The sequence below is a fragment of the Pseudophryne corroboree genome, chromosome 3, assembly GCF_028390025.1.
Source record: "Pseudophryne corroboree isolate aPseCor3 chromosome 3, aPseCor3.hap2, whole genome shotgun sequence".
Classification (NCBI taxonomy): Eukaryota; Metazoa; Chordata; class Amphibia; order Anura; family Myobatrachidae; genus Pseudophryne; species Pseudophryne corroboree.
In genome coordinates, this window is record NC_086446.1 from 462,302,605 (window position 1) to 462,322,573 (window position 19,969).

Sequence of the window (19,969 nt, forward strand, 5' to 3'; positions counted from 1 at the left end):
GCAGAATTGAGGACACGTCCTCAATTTCTCCCTAAGGTGGTTTCGGCATTTCACTTGAACCAGCCTATTGTGGTGCCTGCGGCTACTAGCGACTTGGAGGACTCCAAGTTACTGGACGTTGTCAGAGCATTAAAAATATATATTTCAAGGACAGCTGGAGTCAGAAAATCTGACTCGTTGTTTACATTGTATGCACCCAACAAGTTGGGTGCTCCTGCGTCTAAACAGACGATTGCACGTTGGATATGTAGTACAATCCAACTTGCACATTCTGTGGCAGGCCTGCCACAGCCTAAATCTGTAAAGGCCCATTCCACAAGGAAAGTGGGCTCATCCTGGGCGGCTGCCCGAGGAGTCTCGGCATTACAACTTTGCCGAGCAGCTACGTGGTCAGGGGAGAACACGTTTGTAAAATTTTACAAATTTGATACTCTGGCTAAAGAGGACCTGGAGTTCTCTCATTCGGTGCTGCAGAGTCATCCGCACTCTCCCGCCCGTTTGGGAGCTTTGGTATAATCCCCATGGTCCTGACGGAGTCCCAGCATCCACTAGGACGTTAGAGAAAATAAGAATTTACTTACCGATAATTCTATTTCTCATAGTCCGTAGTGGATGCTGGGCGCCCATCCCAAGTGCGGATTGTCTGCAATGCTTGTACATAGTTATTGTTACAAAAATCGGGTTATTACTGTTGTTGTGAGCCATCTGTTCAGAGGCTACTTCGTTTGTGTTATCATACTGTTAACTGGGTTCAGATCACAAGTTGTACGGTGTGATTGGTGTGGCTGGTATGAGTCTTACCCGGGATTCAAGATCCTTCCTTATTGTGTACGCTCGTCCGGGCACAGTACCTAACTGAGGCTTGGAGGAGGGTCATAGGGGGAGGAGCCAGTACGCACCATGTGACCTAAAAGCTTTTTTAGATGTGCCCTGTCTCCTGCGGAGCCCGCTATTCCCCATGGTCCTGACGGAGTCCCAGCATCCACTACGGACTATGAGAAATAGAATTATCGGTAAGTAAATTCTTATTATCGATGATCTGGCACAAATGCAAATAGGTTTACCATCGATTCACTGATGTGAACATCGTCCGTGGCCTGTTTCCAATCACATATTTTAGGCAAGTTATGTTTTTAACACTGACTTAGCAACTAAATGGACAGCCAAAGTGACAATATTGCTATTTGTAAAACAAATAACTAAGGGGTCTATGTACTAAGCCTTGGAGAGGGTTAAAGTGGCTGGAGATAAAGTACCAGCCAATCAGCTCCTAACTGTCATGTTTGAAAATTGACAGGTGCTGGTTGGCTGTTACTTTATCTCCATTGACTTTATCTCTCTCCAAGGCTTAGTACATAGACCCCTAAAATGCCTAAGTGAAAGAACATCTAAAAGACACATATGTGATACCCTGCAGTTATACGCTATCCCAGGGGCGTAAGTTCATACCAGATGTGCGGAGGCGAAATAGATGATGGTGCCCCTCCCCCCGAACTTTCACTCCCTGGTCCAGTCCACCAATGACAGCATCTTCACCTCCCTCCTGATCACTACTTCCCACTCCCAACCTCTAGAAAGCTCTCCCACACTCAGAATTTTATCCCACCTCCTGTCTTTTTAAATTTCCCATAAAACTCTTATTTTCATTCAAGATTCCCACCCTTGAAACATATATCCGGGCTCTGCTTTCCCCAGCTCCACTACTATCTGTGTGTCTGCCTATATCACCTGAAGTATATAATCTCTCAGGATGCAACCTTTGGCCGCAATGTCCTCCTTTCAGTTTAGGAGCATTCCCTCCCTATTACAACCGCTTTGGAACCAAGGTTAACCCTATGGAGACTATGGACCCTGAAGAGAAAAATAATGTACCACCGTCATCACCGCCATAACTTTGGTGAAGACTCGCGGAGCCGTTGTTAAACCAAAAGGTAACGCCCGAAACTGGTAATGGATGTTGCCAATAGCAAACCTCAGGTATTGTTGATGTGACACTGCTATAGGAATATGCAGGTAAACATCATGTATGTCCAGGGAGACCATGTAGTCCACAGGTTCCAAGGCCAGAACTATAGAGCGAAGGGTTTCCATACGGAACTTGGAAACCTTCACAAACCTGTTCAATGCCTTGAGGTTGAGAATGGGCCGGGAGGACCCATTCGGTTTCGGGACTAGAAACAGCGAAGAATAGTACCCCCGGTCCCTCTGAGCAAGAGGCACTTGTACTACGACTCCTGTATCCAGGAGGGTCTGTACCACCGAGAGTAGAGTTTTTGCCTTTGTCTGGTCCAAAGGGACGTCTGTCTGGCAAAATCGATGAGGGGGTTGGTTTTTGAAGGCTATGGCGTAACCTCGTGTGACGACTTCCCGTACCCAGGCATCTGAAGTGATCTTCAACCATTCCTGGGTATACCCTAGAAGCCGGCCCCCCACCCTAGGATCGAAAGGGGTGAAAGGACGTACCTTTAGCCTTCGACACAGAAGGAGCGGTATTAGGTAGACAGGCAGTTTTGGCAGTAGCCACTATCTTATTTAAGTCCTCCCCAAACAGAATATCTCCCTTGAAAGGGAGTACCTTCAGGGTTTTTCTAGAGTCCAGATCCACAGACCAGGATCTCAGCCACAATATCCGGCGAGCCAGGACTGACGTAGTAGAGGCCTTGGCTGCTAGGATACCGGCATCAGAAGCCGCCTCTTTAATATATCGAGAAGCTGTGACAATATATGACAAGCATTGTCTAGCATGGTCAGAAGAGATTTCAGCTTCTAACTCCAAGGCCCATGCTTCAATAGCCTCTGCAGCCCATGTAGCTGCAATAGTGGGCCTTTGTGCAGCACCCGTGAGGGCGTAAATCGCTTTCAGACAACCCTCCACACGTTTATCCGTAGGCTCTTTTAGAGACGTGACGGTAGTGAGAGGTAGAGCTGAGGAAACCACCGTTCTAGCCTCATGTGAGTCTACTGGAGGAGGTGTTTCCCAATTTTTAGACAGCTCTGGCGCGAGGGGATAGTGAGCCAGCATCTTCTTTTGAGGCACAAACTTCGTACCCGGGTTTCCCCAGGGTTCCTGACGTATATCCACTAGGTGGTCAGAGTGAGGTAAAATTTGTTTAACCACCTTCTGACGCTTGAACCTATCTGGTTTCTTAGGAGGGACGGATGGCTCGGGATCATCCGTAATCTGCAGAATTAACTTAATAGCCTCCACAAGATCAGGAACATCCACATGTGAACTACCCTCCCCATCAGCCGTATCTGAGTCAGAACCTGAGGGGTCTGTATATGTGCCGTCTTCATCAGACGAGGTGTCAGTGACAGCAGTGGATTGTGAGGAGATAAGCGCTCGCTTAGAGGACCTCTTGGACTTAGGCGAGCGTTGGTCAGACTTTTTAGTAGTCAAGGACTGGTTCAACTTCTTTAATTGAGCAGATAAATCGTCCGCCCACGGCGGGTTAGCTGCAGGGACCACATACGGTTGTACCGGCATTGGGGGTCCCATAGGGGGTTTTAGTTTATGAACTAGCGTATGCAGAAGCGTGGAAAAAGCACCCCACGGCGGGTCATTATTTGCCTCCGTTGCCACCGTCCCACTGGGGGGGCAAGGAGCCCCCAGAACCACAGCCCAAAGCTGCTATATTCTCCTCATAGTTATCTGCGGCTTCAGCACCACCGGCAGTGTGTTCAGCCCCAGAACCGTTTACCCTCAGAAGCAGACATGATATAACTTGCAGTATGAGGTAACACTGGCCCTCATTCCGAGTTGTTCGCTCGGCATTTTTCATCGCATCGCAGTGAAAATCCGCTTAGTACGCATGCGCAATGTTCGCACTGCGACTGCGCCAAGTAACTTTACTATGAAGAAAGTATTTTTACTCACGGCTTTTTCTTCGCTCCGGCGATCGTAATGTGATTGACAGGAAATGGGTGTTACTGGGCGGAAACACGGCGTTTCAGGGGCGTGTGGCTGAAAACGCTACCGTTTCCGGAAAAAACGCAGGAGTGGCCGGAGAAACGGTGGGAGTGCCTGGGCGAACGCTGGGTGTGTTTGTGACGTCAACCAGGAACGACAAGCACTGAAATGATCGCACAGGCAGAGTAAGTCTGGAGCTACTCTGAAACTGCTAAGTAGTTAGTAATCGCATTATTGCGAATACATCGGTCGCAATTTTAAGAAGCTAAGATTCACTCCCAGTAGGCGGCGGCTTAGCGTGTGTAACTCTGCTAAATTCGCCTTGCGACCGATCAACTCGGAATGAGGGCCACAGTACAATTATCAGCAGCACTATATCTCCAAACCCCTGCGCAGTGTAGTCAACACCAGCAGAGATAAAGGAGAGATATGGTGACTAAATCACAGAGAAAAATACGTAATACAGTATATCTTTGTGAAAATCCTATATAAGATAACACCTGACGCACCAAGCCCCCTCAGGTTATGGAATATAGGGATAGCAGGTTGGGTGAAAGACACGAAATGGACACCAATCAGCTATCAATGCACACACAAATAGTCACAGTTTGTACAATGCAGAGGTTATTACTGACAATAATACTGCACTGGACTAGCTTACACAGCTATATAACAATAGATATAACAGTACACAGTAAGAACTGGATGTATATCGCAGGGTAATTGTACTATAAAACCCTGACTAAATGCACTCTTTCTTAACTATCACTGTCTAAAAAGGCAGGTAGAATACTTAAGTGTCTTGTAAAGTCACAGCGCTGACAACCAGGCGGCTTTACATAGGAGGATTTGCCCAAGCAGTCCCAGGAACAGTGAGCTGAGGGATAATGGCGCCGCAGACACTGACAGGGAGTGAGGAAAAGACAGATATGCAGCTCCAGGGTGGGAACACTTGCTAGAAATGGCGCCCTGGGGCTGGGGGAGGGGCTTCAGGTCTAAGCCTTATCCCCTCTGCTGGCAAAACCACCGGGTACTGTGGGCGATATAAGAATTGGTTTAGAAAGAAAACCTGACCTGCGCCCATGCCCTGGTTATCTAGTGGGATCGCCTGTACTGCCACAGTGTCCACCACCAGCGCGCGGCCCGCCTCCCACTGACCACGCTGGATCGCGATAAAGACCGGGTCCCGCAAGCGGGACCCACTTACCACCTCCCGAAGTGTGGCCACGCGATCCTGGAGAGCCCCCGCCGTGTGTGTCTAACGTGAAGACAACCGGAGCCTCCGCTGTAGGTACCCGGCAACCAGGGCTCGGGAGTGTACAGCGCCGCTGGGGAGAGCTGGAGCTGCAGCAGTGAATATCACAAGACATTTACCACCGCTGCTGCCCTTGAAGTCTTCACTTTTTTCTTCATAAAAAGCTTTTCTTAGGGCTGCTTGGAGTAGCCCCTCTGTTCAGTGCCTGCTTACTGCAGCACCAACTTACAAAACTGAGCTTTGGGAACAGGGAACAGTCAAAGCTTTGAGCCTGTTCGTGCCTCGGATCAAGATCCTACTCTATACCCCATTGTCCATTCCTTGTGGAGCCCAGTGTACCCCGCAGCAGAAAGTGAGAAAATCGTTAGTGGCTTTGATGAACACGGGGTGTCATTCAGACCTGATCGCACGCTAGATTTTTTCACTGCTCTGCGATCAAGTCAGAACTGTGCATGCGTATGCACCGCAATGCGCAGGCGTGTCGTACGGGTGCAAAGCGGATCGTTGCTGTGCGATGGATTTTACGAAGAATCCATTCGCACAGACGATTGCAAGGAGATTGGCAGGAAGAGGGCGTTTGTGGCAACTAACCGTTTTCTGGGAGTGGTTGGAAAAATGCAGGCGTGTCCAAGCGTTTGCAGGGCAGGTGGCTGACGTCAATTCTGGCCTCGAACAGGCTGAAGTGATCGCAGCGGCTGAGTAAGTTCTGGGCAACTCAGAAACTGCACAAAACTTTTTTGTACAGCGCGGCTGCACATGCGTTCGCACACTTGCAAAGCAAAAATACACTCCCCTATAGGCGGCGACTATCTGATCACAGCGCTGCAAAAAATAGCTAACGAGCGATCAGGTCTGAATTAGGCCCACTGTTTCCATGGAGTGGAGAGAACAGCCAGATTGAAGTGGGTCAAGGAGGAAGTGTGAGGAGAGGAGGAAGCTGAGACAGTTGTAAACAATCTGTTGGAAATAAAGAGAAGGAAAGCGATATGGGAGTATAAAAGAGAGACAAGGGAGGATTATTTTTTTTTTTAGTATGGGAGATAAAGAGGTTGCTAGCTAGACCAAGGCCGGGATTCAAAAGCCTTCAATTTTGCAAAAGTTGCAATTTGCAGTATGTAGTAGAGTGACAATAGCGGGGAATTCTGATCAAAGCTGTATTACCCAGGTGGATCAGGCACACAAACAGGGCCTGATTAAGGGTTCCAGCCGCCCTAGGCTAATACAGAAGTGCTCCCCCTTCCCCACCACCAATTCTTTTGCTCATGTTCAGCTAAAAATCTGTAATTATGTGTCAAAATTTACCACAGATTCAATTATTGTTTGCTGATACAAATTGTATTTTTTTTTATTCTATAGAAACATAGACTAATGACTATAATAATAATGATACATTAAATATAGTCGTCAAACTCACTGTTTACATCAACGGTTTAGCTCCTTTTTCTTGCTTTAGAAGCTGCAAACTTTTCAGTTATATCATTAAACTTCAAATTCTGCAGTAAGTCACTTTCAACGAATAACAGTACAAAAGTTGTGAGGCACCCCGCTCTGCTGCTGAAAATGGCACACTGATGGCCATCTCAGTGTCCTGTAGTGGATGCCTACTGCGCATGTCAGATTCTCTGTGATCATGCAGCAGCATAAGCAGGAGAGAGTGAGGAGGGGCCAAATGCGGAAGACGCTGCAGCTGAGGCAGTGCTCAGCAGGGATGATGACTGAATCAGTCATCGCTACACTGCAGACTGGTGGATGTGGGGTAATAAAAATGGTAATAATATAATAATGTTAAATTGCTGGTGAATTACAGTTTTAATAAGGTATGTAATACCCAAATGTAATGGCTGCATTCTTGTCATTGTGGACCCGCCCCTTGTTGTTTAAAGGTGCTGTTTGTGGCATATTACAGTAGGTGCAGGCTAAATGTAATCATGGCTCAGCCTCTGCTGTTCAAAGCTGCAATTTACAGTATTTTACAGCAGACAGCTGGGGCTAGGATGATGCAATTCAATGCAAATTGTGTCACCTAACCTCCCGTCCACTACAGTTGGGATGTGGTTGGCACAGAGAGACTAGCCTAACCACCCCAAATTCAGGACTATCCACTACCTTCCGATTGAATTGACAATTATAAGTCTCCTCAAATCTGGTACCTATTACTCGTACCTATTATTCCAGCCCAAATGGGGAAAAAAAAAAAATTTTTTCACAGAAATCCAGCTGCACTGTATTTCCACACCGTTTCAACTTCTGGTCTAGAAAAGGAACATTATATATATATATATATATATACAAGCTAGTAACCGGCACTCTCACTTCCAATATCTCTCGCCGCGGTGCCCATTGTAAGTATGAACAGTTCAACCGAATTATGGCACTCTGCGGTCTCTTTCAATCAGTAAAACACAGCTCCAGAAAGCTTAGTAGCAACGTTTCGGCTTTCGCCTTTGTCAAGCCTAATAACCAGATCACCGATCCTGTGCAGACCCTGATACCATATTTGGATCAAAGAAAAAAGTGATTGATATACATTGAGACAATCCATATTCTGGTACGTTATTCAATTATTTGCGTATCTTTTATCGTTTTGGAGAGAACTACTACACCATAGGCGCTTGTTGTTCTTTTTGTTTGTAGATTTGTTGGCTACATTTTACCATGTGACATCCTGAAGAACTGAGCAGCCGCCCAAAGAAGTGGAGGGTGTGGACACAGGGCTACTGAGCCCATTTGTGACTTTACGATACCTGGTGTATTCCACAGATTTGGACACAGGAAGTAAAATATATAACTGACTGTGAACATTACAATATCCTGTAAACCGCATGGTGGATGCAGGAATATTAGATTGGGACTAGCGCACTGATCTATACATCTTTTGACATACATATATATATATATATATATATCCAATATATATATACACGTCAGGGCCGGTTCAAGGGCGCAGAGCGCCCCGGGCAGGAAAGGGGCGTGGCCTAATACAGGGGGCATGGTGAGTCACGCCCCCTGTACATTGAAAGCGCCGCTTGAATGCTGAGCGGTGCGCGATGACGTCATCGCGCACCGCACAGCAAAAGGTCCTCTCCACGAAGAGAAACTAGACGCTATGCGTCTAGTTCCCTTCGTGGAGAGGACCTTTGCTGTGCGGTGCGCGATGACGTCATCGCGCACCGCTCAGCAGTTACTCTCCACGAAGGGAAACTAGACGCATAGCGTCTAGTTCCCTTCACAGGAGGCGCCGAGGACGGGGACGGCAGCGGGCAGCGGAGGCGGACGGGGGACACAGCGGGCAGCAATGGCGGATCTTGCCACGGTGCGGCGCCCTCCGGATGGCGCCAGCGCCCTCCGGAAGGCGGCGCCCCGGGCAAAAGTCCTGCTTGCCCGTGGCAAGAACCGCCACTGATACACGTGTACCCAGGATATCAGGCCATGACTATACCTGACAAGCTGATAGGCTGCCTGTACCCATAGAGGGGGGACTCCTGCTGGTGGTACAGCGTGCAGCTGTGGAAAATAAGGCGAATACCTGAGCCATATCCCTTTATTATATGAAAACAACAAGGGATAGAGGAAGAATCTCCAAGAAAGACCTAACTGCAGGCAAATATTTCTTGGAAATCTGGTACGCATATAAAAATGTATTCATCTATAAAAAGCACCGAAGGCACAAAAGTTTTACCACTTATGAACATATATATATATATATATTTCTCTGACGTCCTAAGTGGATGCTGGGGACTCCGTCAGGACCATGGGGAATAGCGGCTCCGCAGGAGACAGGGCACAAAAGTAAAAGCTTTAGGATCAGGTGGTGTGCACTGGCTCCTCCCCCTATGACCCTCCTCCAAGCCTCAGTTAGGTTTTTGTGCCCGGCCGAGAAGGGTGCAATCTAGGTGGCTCTCCTAAAGAGCTGCTTAGAGTAATAGTTTTGTTAGGTTTTTTATTTTCAGTGAGTCCTGCTGGCAACAGGCTCACTGCTACGAGGGACTTAGGGGAGAAGAAGTGAACTCACCTGCGTGCAGGATGGATTGGCTTCTTAGGCTACTGGACACTAGCTCCAGAGGGACGATCACAGGTACAGCCTGGATGGGTCACCGGAGCCGCGCCGCCGACCCCCTTGCAGATGCCGAAGAGAGAAGAGGTCCAGAAATCGGCGGCTGAAGACTTCTCAGTCTTCATGAGGTAGCGCACAGCACTGCAGCTGTGCGCCATTGCTCTCAGCACACTTCACACCAACGGTCACTGAGGGTGCAGGGCGCTGGGAGGGGCGCCCTGGGCAGCAATGAAAGTACCTATGCTGGCTAAAAATACATCACATATAGCCTCTGGGGCTATATGGATGTATTTAACCCCTGCCAGGTTGTCAGAAAAACGGGAGAAGAAGCCCGCCGAAAAGGGGGCGGGGCCTATTCTCCCCAGCACACAGCGCCATTTTCCTACACAGCTCCGCTGCTAGGAAGGCTCCCACGCTCTCCCCTGCACTGCACTACAGAAACAGGGTTAAAACAGAGAGGGGGGGCACTTATTTGGCGATATTATTATATATTAAGATGCTATAAGGGAAAACACTTATATAAGGTTGTCCCTGTATAATTATAGCGTTTTGGTGTGTGCTGGCAAACTCTCCCTCTGTCTCCCCAAAGGGCTAGTGGGGTCCTGTCCTCTATCAGAGCATTCCCTGTGTGTGTGCTGTGTGTCGGTACGTGTGTGTCGACATGTATGAGGACGATGTTGGTGAGGAGGCGGAGCAATTGCCTGTAATGGTGATGTCACTCTCTAGGGAGTCGACACCGGAATGGATGGCTTATTTAGGGAATTACGTGATAATGTCAACACGCTGCAAGGTCGGTTGACGACATGAGACGGCCGGCAAACCAATTAGTACCTGTCCAGGCGTCTCAAACACCGTCAGGGGCTTTAAAACGCCCATTTACCTCAGTCGGTCGACACAGACACGGACACTGACTCCAGTGTCGACGGTGAAGAAACGAACGTATTTTCCATTAGGGCCACACGTTACATGTTAAGGGCAATGAAGGAGGTGTTACATATTTCTGATACTACAAGTACCACAAAAAAGGGTATTATGTGGGGTGTGAAAAAACTACCTGTAGTTTTTCCTGAATCAGATAAATTAAATGAAGTGTGTGATGATGCGTGGGTTTACCCCGATAGAAAATTATTGGCGTTATACCCTTTCCCGCCAGAAGTTAGGGCGCGTTGGGAAACACCCCTTAGGGTGGATAAGGCGCTCACACGCTTATCAAGAGGCTGGAAAATATCCTAAAAAGTATATACACACATACTGGTGTCATACTGCGACCAGCGATCGCCTCAGCCTGGATGTGCAGCGCTGGGGTGGCTTGGTCGGATTCCCTGACTGAAAATATTGATACCCTTGACAGGGACAGTATTTTATTGACTATAGAGCATTTAAAGGATGCATTTCTATATATGCGAGATGCACAGAGGGATATTTGCACTCTGGCATCAAGAGTAAGTGCGATGTCCATATCTGCCAGAAGATGTTTATGGACACGACAGTGGTCAGGTGATGCAGATTCCAAACGGCACATGGAAGTATTGCCGTATAAAGGGTGGAGTTATTTGGGGTCGGTCCATCGGACCTGGTGGCCACGGCAACAGCTGGAAAATCCTCCTTTTTTTACCACAAGTCACATCTCAGCAGAAAAAGACACCGTCTTTTCAGCCTCAGTCCTTTCGTCCCCATAAGGGCAAGCGGGCAAAAGGCCAGTCATATCTGCCCAGGGATAGAGGAAAGGGAAGAAGACTGCAGCAGGCAGCCCCTTCCCAGGAACAGAAGCCCTCCACCGCTTCTGCCAAGTCCTCAGCATGACGCTGGGGCCGTACAAACAGGTGCGGTGGGGGGTCGTCTCAAGAGTTTCAGCGCGCAGTGGGCTCACTCGCAAGTGGACCCCTGGATCCTACAAGTAGTATCCCAGGGGTACAGATTGGAAATTCGAGACGTCTCCCCCTCGCAGGTTCCTGAAGTCTGCTTTACCAACGTCTCCCTCCGACAGGGAGGCAGTATTGGAAACAATTCACAAGCTGTATTCCCAGCAGGTGATAATCAAAGTACCCCTCCTACAACAAGGAAAGGGGTATTATTCCACACTATATTGTGGTACTGAAGCCAGACGGCTCGGTGAGACCTATTCTAAATCTGAAATCTTTGAACACTTACATACAAAGGTTCAAATCAAGATGGAGTCACTCAGAGCAGTGATAGCGAACCAGGAAGAAGGGGACTATATGGTGTCCCTGGACATCAAGGATGCTACCTCCATGTCCCAATTTGCCCTTCTCACCAAGGGTACCTCAGGTTCGTGGTACAGAACTGTCACTATCAGTTTCAGACGCTGCCGTTTGGATTGTCCACGGCACCCCGGGTCTTTACCAAGGTAATGGCCGAAATGATGATTCTTCTTCAAAGAAAAGGCGTCTTAATTATCCCTTACTTGGACGATCTCCTGATAAGGGCAAGGTCCAGAGAACAGTTGGAGGTCGGAGTAGCACTATCTCAAGTAGTTCTACGACAGCAGGGGTGGATTCTAAATATTCCAAAATCGCAGCTGTTTCCGACGACACGTCTGCTGTTCCTAGGGATGATTATGGACACAGTCCAGAAAAAGGTGTTTCTCCTGGAGGAGAAAGCCAGGGAGTTATCCGAGCTAGTCAGAAACCTCCTAAAACCAGGCCAAGTGTCAGTGCATCAATGCACAAGAGTCCTGGGAAAAATGGTGGCTTCTTACGAAGCGATTCCATTCGGCAGATTTCACGCAAGAATTTTTCAGTGGGATCTGCTGGACGAATGGTCCGGATCGCATCTTCAGATGCATCAGCGGATAATCCTGTCTCCAAGGACAAGGGTGTCTCTTCTGTGGTGGCTGCAGAGTGCTCATCTACTAGAGGGCAGCACATTCGGCATTCAGGACTGGGTTCTGGTGACCACGGATGCCAGCCTGAGAGGCTGGGGAGCAGTCACACAGGGAAGAAATTTCCAAGGAGTGTGGTCAAGTCTGGAGACTTCTCTCCACATAAATATACTGGAGCTAAGGGCAATTTACAATGCTCTGAGCCTAGGAAGACCTCTGCTTCAAAGTCAACCGGTGCTGATCCAGTCGGACAACATCACGGCAGTCGCCCACGTAAACAGACAGGGCGGCACAAGAAGCAGGAGGGCAATGGCAGCAAGGATTCTTCGCTGGGCGAAAAATCATGTGATAACACTGTCAGCGGTGTTCATTCCGGGAGTGGACAACTGGGAAGCAGACTTCCTCAGCAGGAAGATGGCGTCCCGTCTGAACAAAAAACTGGACAGGTATTGCGCCAGGTCAAGAGACCCTTAGGCAATAGCTGGGACGCTCTGGTAACACCGTGGGTGTACCAGTCGGTGTATGTGTTCCCTCCTCTGCCTCTCATACCCAAGGTACTGAGAATTATAAGACGGAGAGGAGTAAGAACTATACTCGTGGCTCCGGATTGGCCAAGAAGGACTTGGTACCCGGAACTTCAAGAGATACTAAGAAGGGACTTGCTTCAGCAAGGATCATGTCTGTTCCAAGACTTACCGCGGCTGCGTTTGACGGCATGGCGGTTGAACGCCGGATCCTAAGGGAAAAAGGCATTCCGGAAGAGGTCATCCCTACCCTGGTCAGAGCCAGGAAGGAGGTGACCGCACAACATTATCACCGCATTGGCGAAAATATGTTGCATGGGGTGAGGCCAGGAAGGCCCCCACGGAGGAATTTCAACTCGGTCGATTCCTGCATTTCCTACAAACAGGAGTGTCTATGGGCCTCAAATTGGGGTCCATTAAGGTTCAAATTTCGGCCCTGTCGATTTTCTTCCAAAAAGAATTGGCTTCAGTTCCTGAAGTCCAGATGTTTGTCAAGGGAGTACTGCATATACAACCCCCTTTTGTGCCTCCAGTGGCACTGTGGGATCTCAACGTAGTTCTGGGATTCCTCAAATCACATTGGTTTAAACCGCTCAAATCTGTGGATTTGAAATGTCTCACATGGAAAGTGACCATGCTGTTGGCCCTGGCCTCGGCCAGGCGAGTGTCAGAATTGGCGGCTTTGTCTCACAAAAGCCCATATCTGATTGTCCATTCGGACAGGGCAGAGCTGCGGACTCGTCCCCAGTTTCTCCCTAAGGTGGTGTCAGCGTTTCACCTGAACCAGCTTATTGTGGTACCTGCGGCTACTAGGGACTTGGAGGACTCCAAGTTGCTGGATGTTGTCAGGGCCCTGAAAATATAGGTTTCCAGGACGGCTGGAGTCAGGAAAACTGACTTGCTGTTATCCTGTATGCACCCAACAAACTGGGTGCTCTTGCTTCTAAGCAGACGATTGCTAGTTGGATGTGTAGTACAATTCAGCTTGCACATTCTGTGGCGGGCCTGCCACAGCCAAAATATGTAAATGCCCATTCCACAAGGAAGGTGGGCTCATCTTGGGCGGCTGCCCGAGGGGTCTCGGCTTTACAACTTTGCCGAGCTGCTACTTGGTCAGGGGCAAACACGTTTGAAAAATTCTACAAATTTAATACCCTGGCTGAGGAGGACCTGGAGTTCTCTCATTCGGTGCTGCAGAGTCATCCGCACTCTCCCGCCCGTTTGGGAGCTTCGGTATAATCCCCATGGTCCTGACGGAGTCCCCAGCATCCACTTAGGACGTCAGAGAAAATAAGAATTTACTTACCGATAATTCTATTTCTCGTAGTCCGTAGTGGATGCTGGGCGCCCATCCCAAGTGCGGATTGTCTGCAATACTTGTACATAGTTATTGTTACAAAAATCGGGTTATTATTGTTGTGAGCCATCTTTTCAGAGGCTCCGCTGTTATCATGCTGTTAACTGGGTTCAGATCACAGGTTGTACAGTGTGATTGGTGTGGCTGGTATGAGTCTTACCCGGGATTCAAAATCCTTCCTTATTGTGTACGCTCGTCCGGGCACAGTATCCTAACTGAGGCTTGGAGGAGGGTCATAGGGGGAGGAGCCAGTGCACACCACCTCATCCTAAAGCTTTTACTTTTGTGCCCTGTCTCCTGCGGAGCCGCTATTCCCCATGGTCCTGACGGAGTCCCAAGCATCCACTACGGACTACGAGAAATAGAATTATCGGTAAGTAAATTCTTATTATATATATTTAATAAAACTGTGTGGTTTTGTGTGAATTTATTTTGAGAAATATACTTCTATGGATTGTTTATGAGCGATGGAGAGAAAAAAAATCAGAATTTTTGTCCGTCTGTCTGTTCCGGCATCATGCAAAAACTACTGGATGAATTTGGATCGTATTTTCACTGTCGTATAGCTAAGTGACTAGAAAGAAACTGAGGTATGTATTATATCGATGTGACATCAGGGAGAGGAGCAATAAAGAAAAAAAAACACTTGGCACGTGCAGTATGCAGGCTCCTCAAGTCCAAAATGACTATACGTATATAAATATACTGTATATAAACAATATATGCATATATTGCACACCCCGAAAAATGCTCGGGGCTACATGCATAGATCTCGGGATCAGTTGCTTCTCCCATGGCTTGCTCACGAGTTAGTAGCCCCAAGCATCTTTTTGTGATCGATGAGAACAATCTAAAATATACATCACAATATTAGATGGCACTACTGTCTTTGTAAAATTAGTCCCGCTGAGCAATAATAGACATTCACACAAGCGAAGCTGTGGGCAAACGCTAGTGTATAGCGTAAAGATGCCAATTTTGACTGTATAAAATGTGATACTTTGAGCACCTGTATTTATTTATTAACAGTTATTTAATATAACATATTTGTATTTTTTAGTCATTCAAATCAGTTCCTGTCCTTTGTAGAATCCAATCTATATCACATGCACAGGTACATTCTTTGTCAGTAACCTACCAGGATCACAGGAGGAAACCAACACAAACAAAGGGAGAACATACAGGGCCAAATGTAATAGGGTGCAATTTTCTTTGCGGGTACACACTCGCACCTTCTCACACAGAATGAAGGTGCGAGTTTGTCCCTCAACTCGCAAAAAAAGCCTGTGAATTACAGAGTTCGAGGCTATTACATATGTGAGTCTATGCAAGTTTTTTGTGTGTAAATTCGCACCTTGTAATGGAAGTTTCATTACAAGGTGCGAGTTTGACAGACGCATGCAAGGATTAGTGAGATCCGTGCATGCTTCTGTGTGTAAAAGCAGCCAGACTGTCAATCAACCATTGACTTCAGTGGTGGTAACCACTACACTGACTTCAATGGTGTGAATTGCTACATTAACTTCAGTATTGGGAACTGCTAGGATAGCCGCTAATAACCTTGCGGTTCCCACCACTGAAGTTAATGTAGAGGGTTCCCCCATTGAAGTAAATGGTGGAAGCGTTGATTGACTGTCTGGCGTTCACAGTCAATAAGCAGGCTGCTCCTACGGAAGCTCTTCTAACGACATGACTCACGTGGGTCTTGGCATTTGCGTAGAGAAGCTGTATGTGTATACACATACAGACAGGGCCGTAAATACGTGTGTGCCAGCGGTGCCTGGCACACAGCGCAGTCGCCCTGAGGGCACAACTGCCCGCATCCCCGTTCCAAGGGACCTAAAGCCAGCGGCATTGTAATGAGTCACACTGACTCATTACAAGCCGCCTGCTGCTGGTGCGAAGAGAGGAGCAGGAGGGAGGGGGACTCGGGAGTCGAAGCGGCGCACTCACTGTAATTGGTGGCGGTGCCGGTGCATCATTCTTAACAGCGGCGCCACCCTCTCCCTCCCTGTTGGCTGGCTGCTGGAAGGAGGGAAGGAAGGGCGGACGAGATGGGAGCAGGGATGTCACGCCACCCAACAGCCCTGCAAAGCAACCCAAGCTGATGCCTAGGGCAGTGGGGGCCTGACAATAGACTACTTGAGATGGCGACGTATGCACGCCGCTCTGTCTGCTCTCTTACACCATGCGACTACTTGAATACTGAAGGCAGCGAGGTGCACCCAGCAGATTTAGGAGGTAAGGTGCAGAGGTGCGCAGGAGGGGGTGCGGTGGTGCTGTGGTAGCGGCATATGCCTGCCGTAATGTGTAACAGGGGACATTGCCTGCCATTATGTGTAAAGGGGACATTGCCTGCCATTATGTGTAACAGGGGACATTGCCTGCCATTATGTGTAACAGGGGATATTGCCTGCCATTATGTGTAACAGGGGACTTGGCCTGTCATTATGTGTAACAGGGGACTTGGCCTGCCATTATGTGTAACAGGGGACATTGCCTGCCGTAATGTGTAACAGGGGACATTGCCTGCTATTATGTGTAACAGGGGATATTGCCTGCCATTATGTGTAACAGGGGACTTGGCCTGCTATTATGTGTAACAGGGGACTTTGCCTCCCGTAATGTGTAACAGGGAACTTTGCCTGCCATTATGTGTAACAGTGGACATTGCCTGCCGTTATGTGTAACAGGGGATAGTGCCTGCCATTATGTGTTACAGGGGACTTTGTCTGCCGTTATGTGTAACAGGGGACTTTGCCTGCCGTAATGTGTAAAAGAGGCTCTACCTGGTGTAGTGGCGCTACTGTGCTGCATAATTTGAATAATGGAGACTACTGTGCACCGTAATATGAATTGGTATTATTTTGTGGCCACACCCCTTCCCCATGAAGCCATGCTCTTATATTTTTGGCGTGTGCCTACGGTGCGCACTGGTCCTAGAAATGGATTGACTGTTGTGGTTTCTTTTTTTTCTAACCACTTAGATGCCTACATTGACCAAAGAGGACGTGATCTACACAACGGATAGGTGAGTATGTATTTTTTTTTTACAGCAATCGTGGATTCTACTTGGACAAGTGGACATCAGCTATACCAGGTATAGTTGAGTATGTGTGAGTCTCTTACAGTTTTATTATCACAGTGTGTGTCCTGTCTGTTTTTTTATATTTATTTTACAGGGGGACTATAGACACCAGCGGGCCCTTCAATGCCCTACATGCTGGTATTTGATGTTCTCCATGTACTGGTATGCGGGGAGGCTTACTGGGACCTGTAGTCCTCCTATAAAGACAGTATTATTTAAAAACTCAAACTACCTGAATGCTATTAACTTGGCACCCACAGCCCAGGGCTTCAGCCCTGGCCTTGGGTGCCCTGGAGGGGGGACACCTTTATTGTGAGTCCCCACTTTTCCAGGAAACCCCGGCCTGGGCTGACTAGTTAGGGAGGTTAATGCTTCGACCTGTCAAATGTGTCCCCTGGCTGTGGCGTTACCCCCCAGCCAGTGAAGCCGGGAGCTGATTCTAAAAATACAGGGGACCCCCTACTCGTTTTGTTCCCCATATTTTTAGAACCAGGAGCAGTCCAAGAGCCCGGTGCTGGTTTTTAAAATACAGAGGAACCCCACACATTTCCCCCCCGTATTTTTTGTAACTAGAACCGGCTCAAAGAGCCCAAGGCTGGTTATGCTTTCTTTTTCTTTTTTTGAGGGGGGGGGGGGGGGGGGATATCCTATGCAGATTTTTTTTTTCCTGTTTTTTAAAAGCACTGTTACAAAAGAAGCCTGCACAGATTTCACTGATCTGTGCAGGCTTCTGTATAACTCACCTATAAAAGTCTACTCTATTTTTTTACATGTTTTTGGTGGGGCTTTTGGTGCGAGTTTTGAACTTGCACCCTAATACATTGGCCAAACGGTTTGTTTTCCATAGGAAAACATCTGGATGTGAGTTTTGGCCATGTGAGTTGTGGGAATGTGAGAACCATGCAAGTTTGCATGTTCTCGCACCCTATTACATGTGCAAGTTTATTAGCACTAAACTCAAACTTTTTTTAGAACTCGCACCCTATTACGTGTAGCCCACTAAGTCCACACAAATACTGTAGAGCCTTGGTGGGAATTGAACCCAAGACCTCAGTGCTGTGAAGTAGTAATAGTAATGCTAACAACCACATCAACCATCATTTTGTTGCAATGCACATAACACTATTTTGTCTCCCTAAAATTGTATGTGTGTAGATGACTCATATACTGGGACTTACACAATTTCAGGCTACTAACAAAACAGGCACACATTGATAGTGATGATCACATTTGCGCTTAGACAATTACACAAGCAGTAACAAAGTTACACTTGTGCACATCCAGGCTGTGGCACTCTTGTCTGCACAAGTACATGAGATCTAGTATCCAAAAAAAACAACAACATTATCCAGTGTTCCAGAAACCAGAGAGAAGAAAAAGAAAATCAACATATAGTTGTTGCTGCTTACTAAATATAACATGTGTTAAATAAAAGATGTCATCTCATAAAAAAAAAAAAAATCCACACTATTTCACACAACATTCAAAGAATTCCCTTTTCTCATATAGCCCAGTGTTTATGTCATACACACCTTGTGCTGGAGGTCCTCATTGTAACTGGGGAACTGTGTTTCCGCTGAATGCTTCTCCATTGTGTTGCTGTCTGCCCTAGTTCACCTATTTTGTAATTAGAAGGGGAGTTTACGCTGTTCTCCCAAGGCCCATTATATATAGACACAGGTCACGTGCATTTATACTACACTATCTCCAGCAAAGTCTCTTTCTTTCTATTAGACGTAGGAGGTAGATGTCCTAGGAATGGCTGCTATCATCATCTGACTGTTACATAAACTCAGCTTTGCCAGGGAAGGGGGAGGCAAGAGAAATTGCAATACAGCATCTTCATACATCCAAAATATTATGGTTTTCTCATGAATTACATTGTATATGATTTTTGACTATTCTTACTGTACATCTGTTTCTTTATTTTTTTTAATGCCACGTTATCTTCCCCCCTCCTTCAACACCTGTTCTCTTTTCTCCTCTGCTTCTTAGATTAACACATATATATATATGCAGTGTGCCATCTCGATGCCACTTAACTCCTGATATGCCTAGTGTGAACAGTCATTCTCAAGCGTTTTCTATTGGTTCACAGCTCACAACAAATTTCACTAAACATTCTATAGAATCATCAGTACTTCCGCAGTGTTCCTGATTGGCAGAGATAAAATATTTATGATTAGAAGACAAGCAACTTTATATTTTATGTAGTTGTCAGGGGCGTTTCTACAGAGGAGGGGGCCCGTGTGCACCTCCGGGTGGGCCCCCTCCTCTGTACGGCACTGTAGACTCCGGCATTGTGCTGGAGTCTACTGCGCATGCGCAGGTCTCTGGAAACATGGCACCCGCCATGATCCGAGACCAATTTGGCTATCTCGCATGCGTGTCGGCCATTTTGGTGGCGATTTCCGCCACGATTGCAGGTCCCGGCGCTGGACTCCGGAAAGGTAAGTGTTAAAATGGGTGCAATGGGTGTGGTGTGGGCCCCCCTGGACCCAGGGGCCCGTGTGCACCGCACCCATTGCACCCATTACTGAAAAACGCCAATGGTAGTTGTACACATGAATCTGTGAGCTGTGTGCCCTTCTAGTCTAGTGTGTACATAGGGCCTAATTCAAGGTTGATTGCAAAACAACATATTACTGTAATGGGCAAAACCATGTGCACTGCAGGTGGGGCAGATATAACACGTGCAGAGAAAGTTAAATTTGGGAGGGTTATATTGTTTCTATGCAGCAGAGGAGTAACTAGGGTTTTTGGAGCCCAGGGCAAGATTAGGAATGGCGCACCCCCCCCCCCCCCAAAAAAAAAGGCTATAAAGAAACTGTGTATGCGTGCCAAAAAAAATGGGTATGGTCACATACCATAAGGGGCGTGGTTACTCAAAATGGGGCGTGCCAACATGACACGCCACCTGTTTCACGTCACACTGGGAA

General features: G+C 47.5%; 1 protein-coding gene across 2 annotated transcripts in view; it reads right to left on the reverse strand.

Moving 5' to 3' along the window:
* RAB37 (RAB37, member RAS oncogene family) overlaps positions 1-18,803 on the reverse strand; it is a 286,286-nt gene extending 267,483 nt beyond the window's left edge. The window contains exon 1 of one of the 2 annotated variants that reach the window (XM_063960686.1): positions 18,563-18,803. In XM_063960686.1, coding sequence (XP_063816756.1) covers positions 18,563-18,622 — 60 coding nt within the window. In that variant the 5' untranslated portion in view covers positions 18,623-18,803. Of the gene's footprint in view, positions 1-6,579; positions 6,727-18,562 lie in introns of those variants that run through there. The other variant, XM_063960692.1, reaches the window with a different exon arrangement.
* Between the last annotated feature and the right edge of the window lie 1,166 nt (positions 18,804-19,969).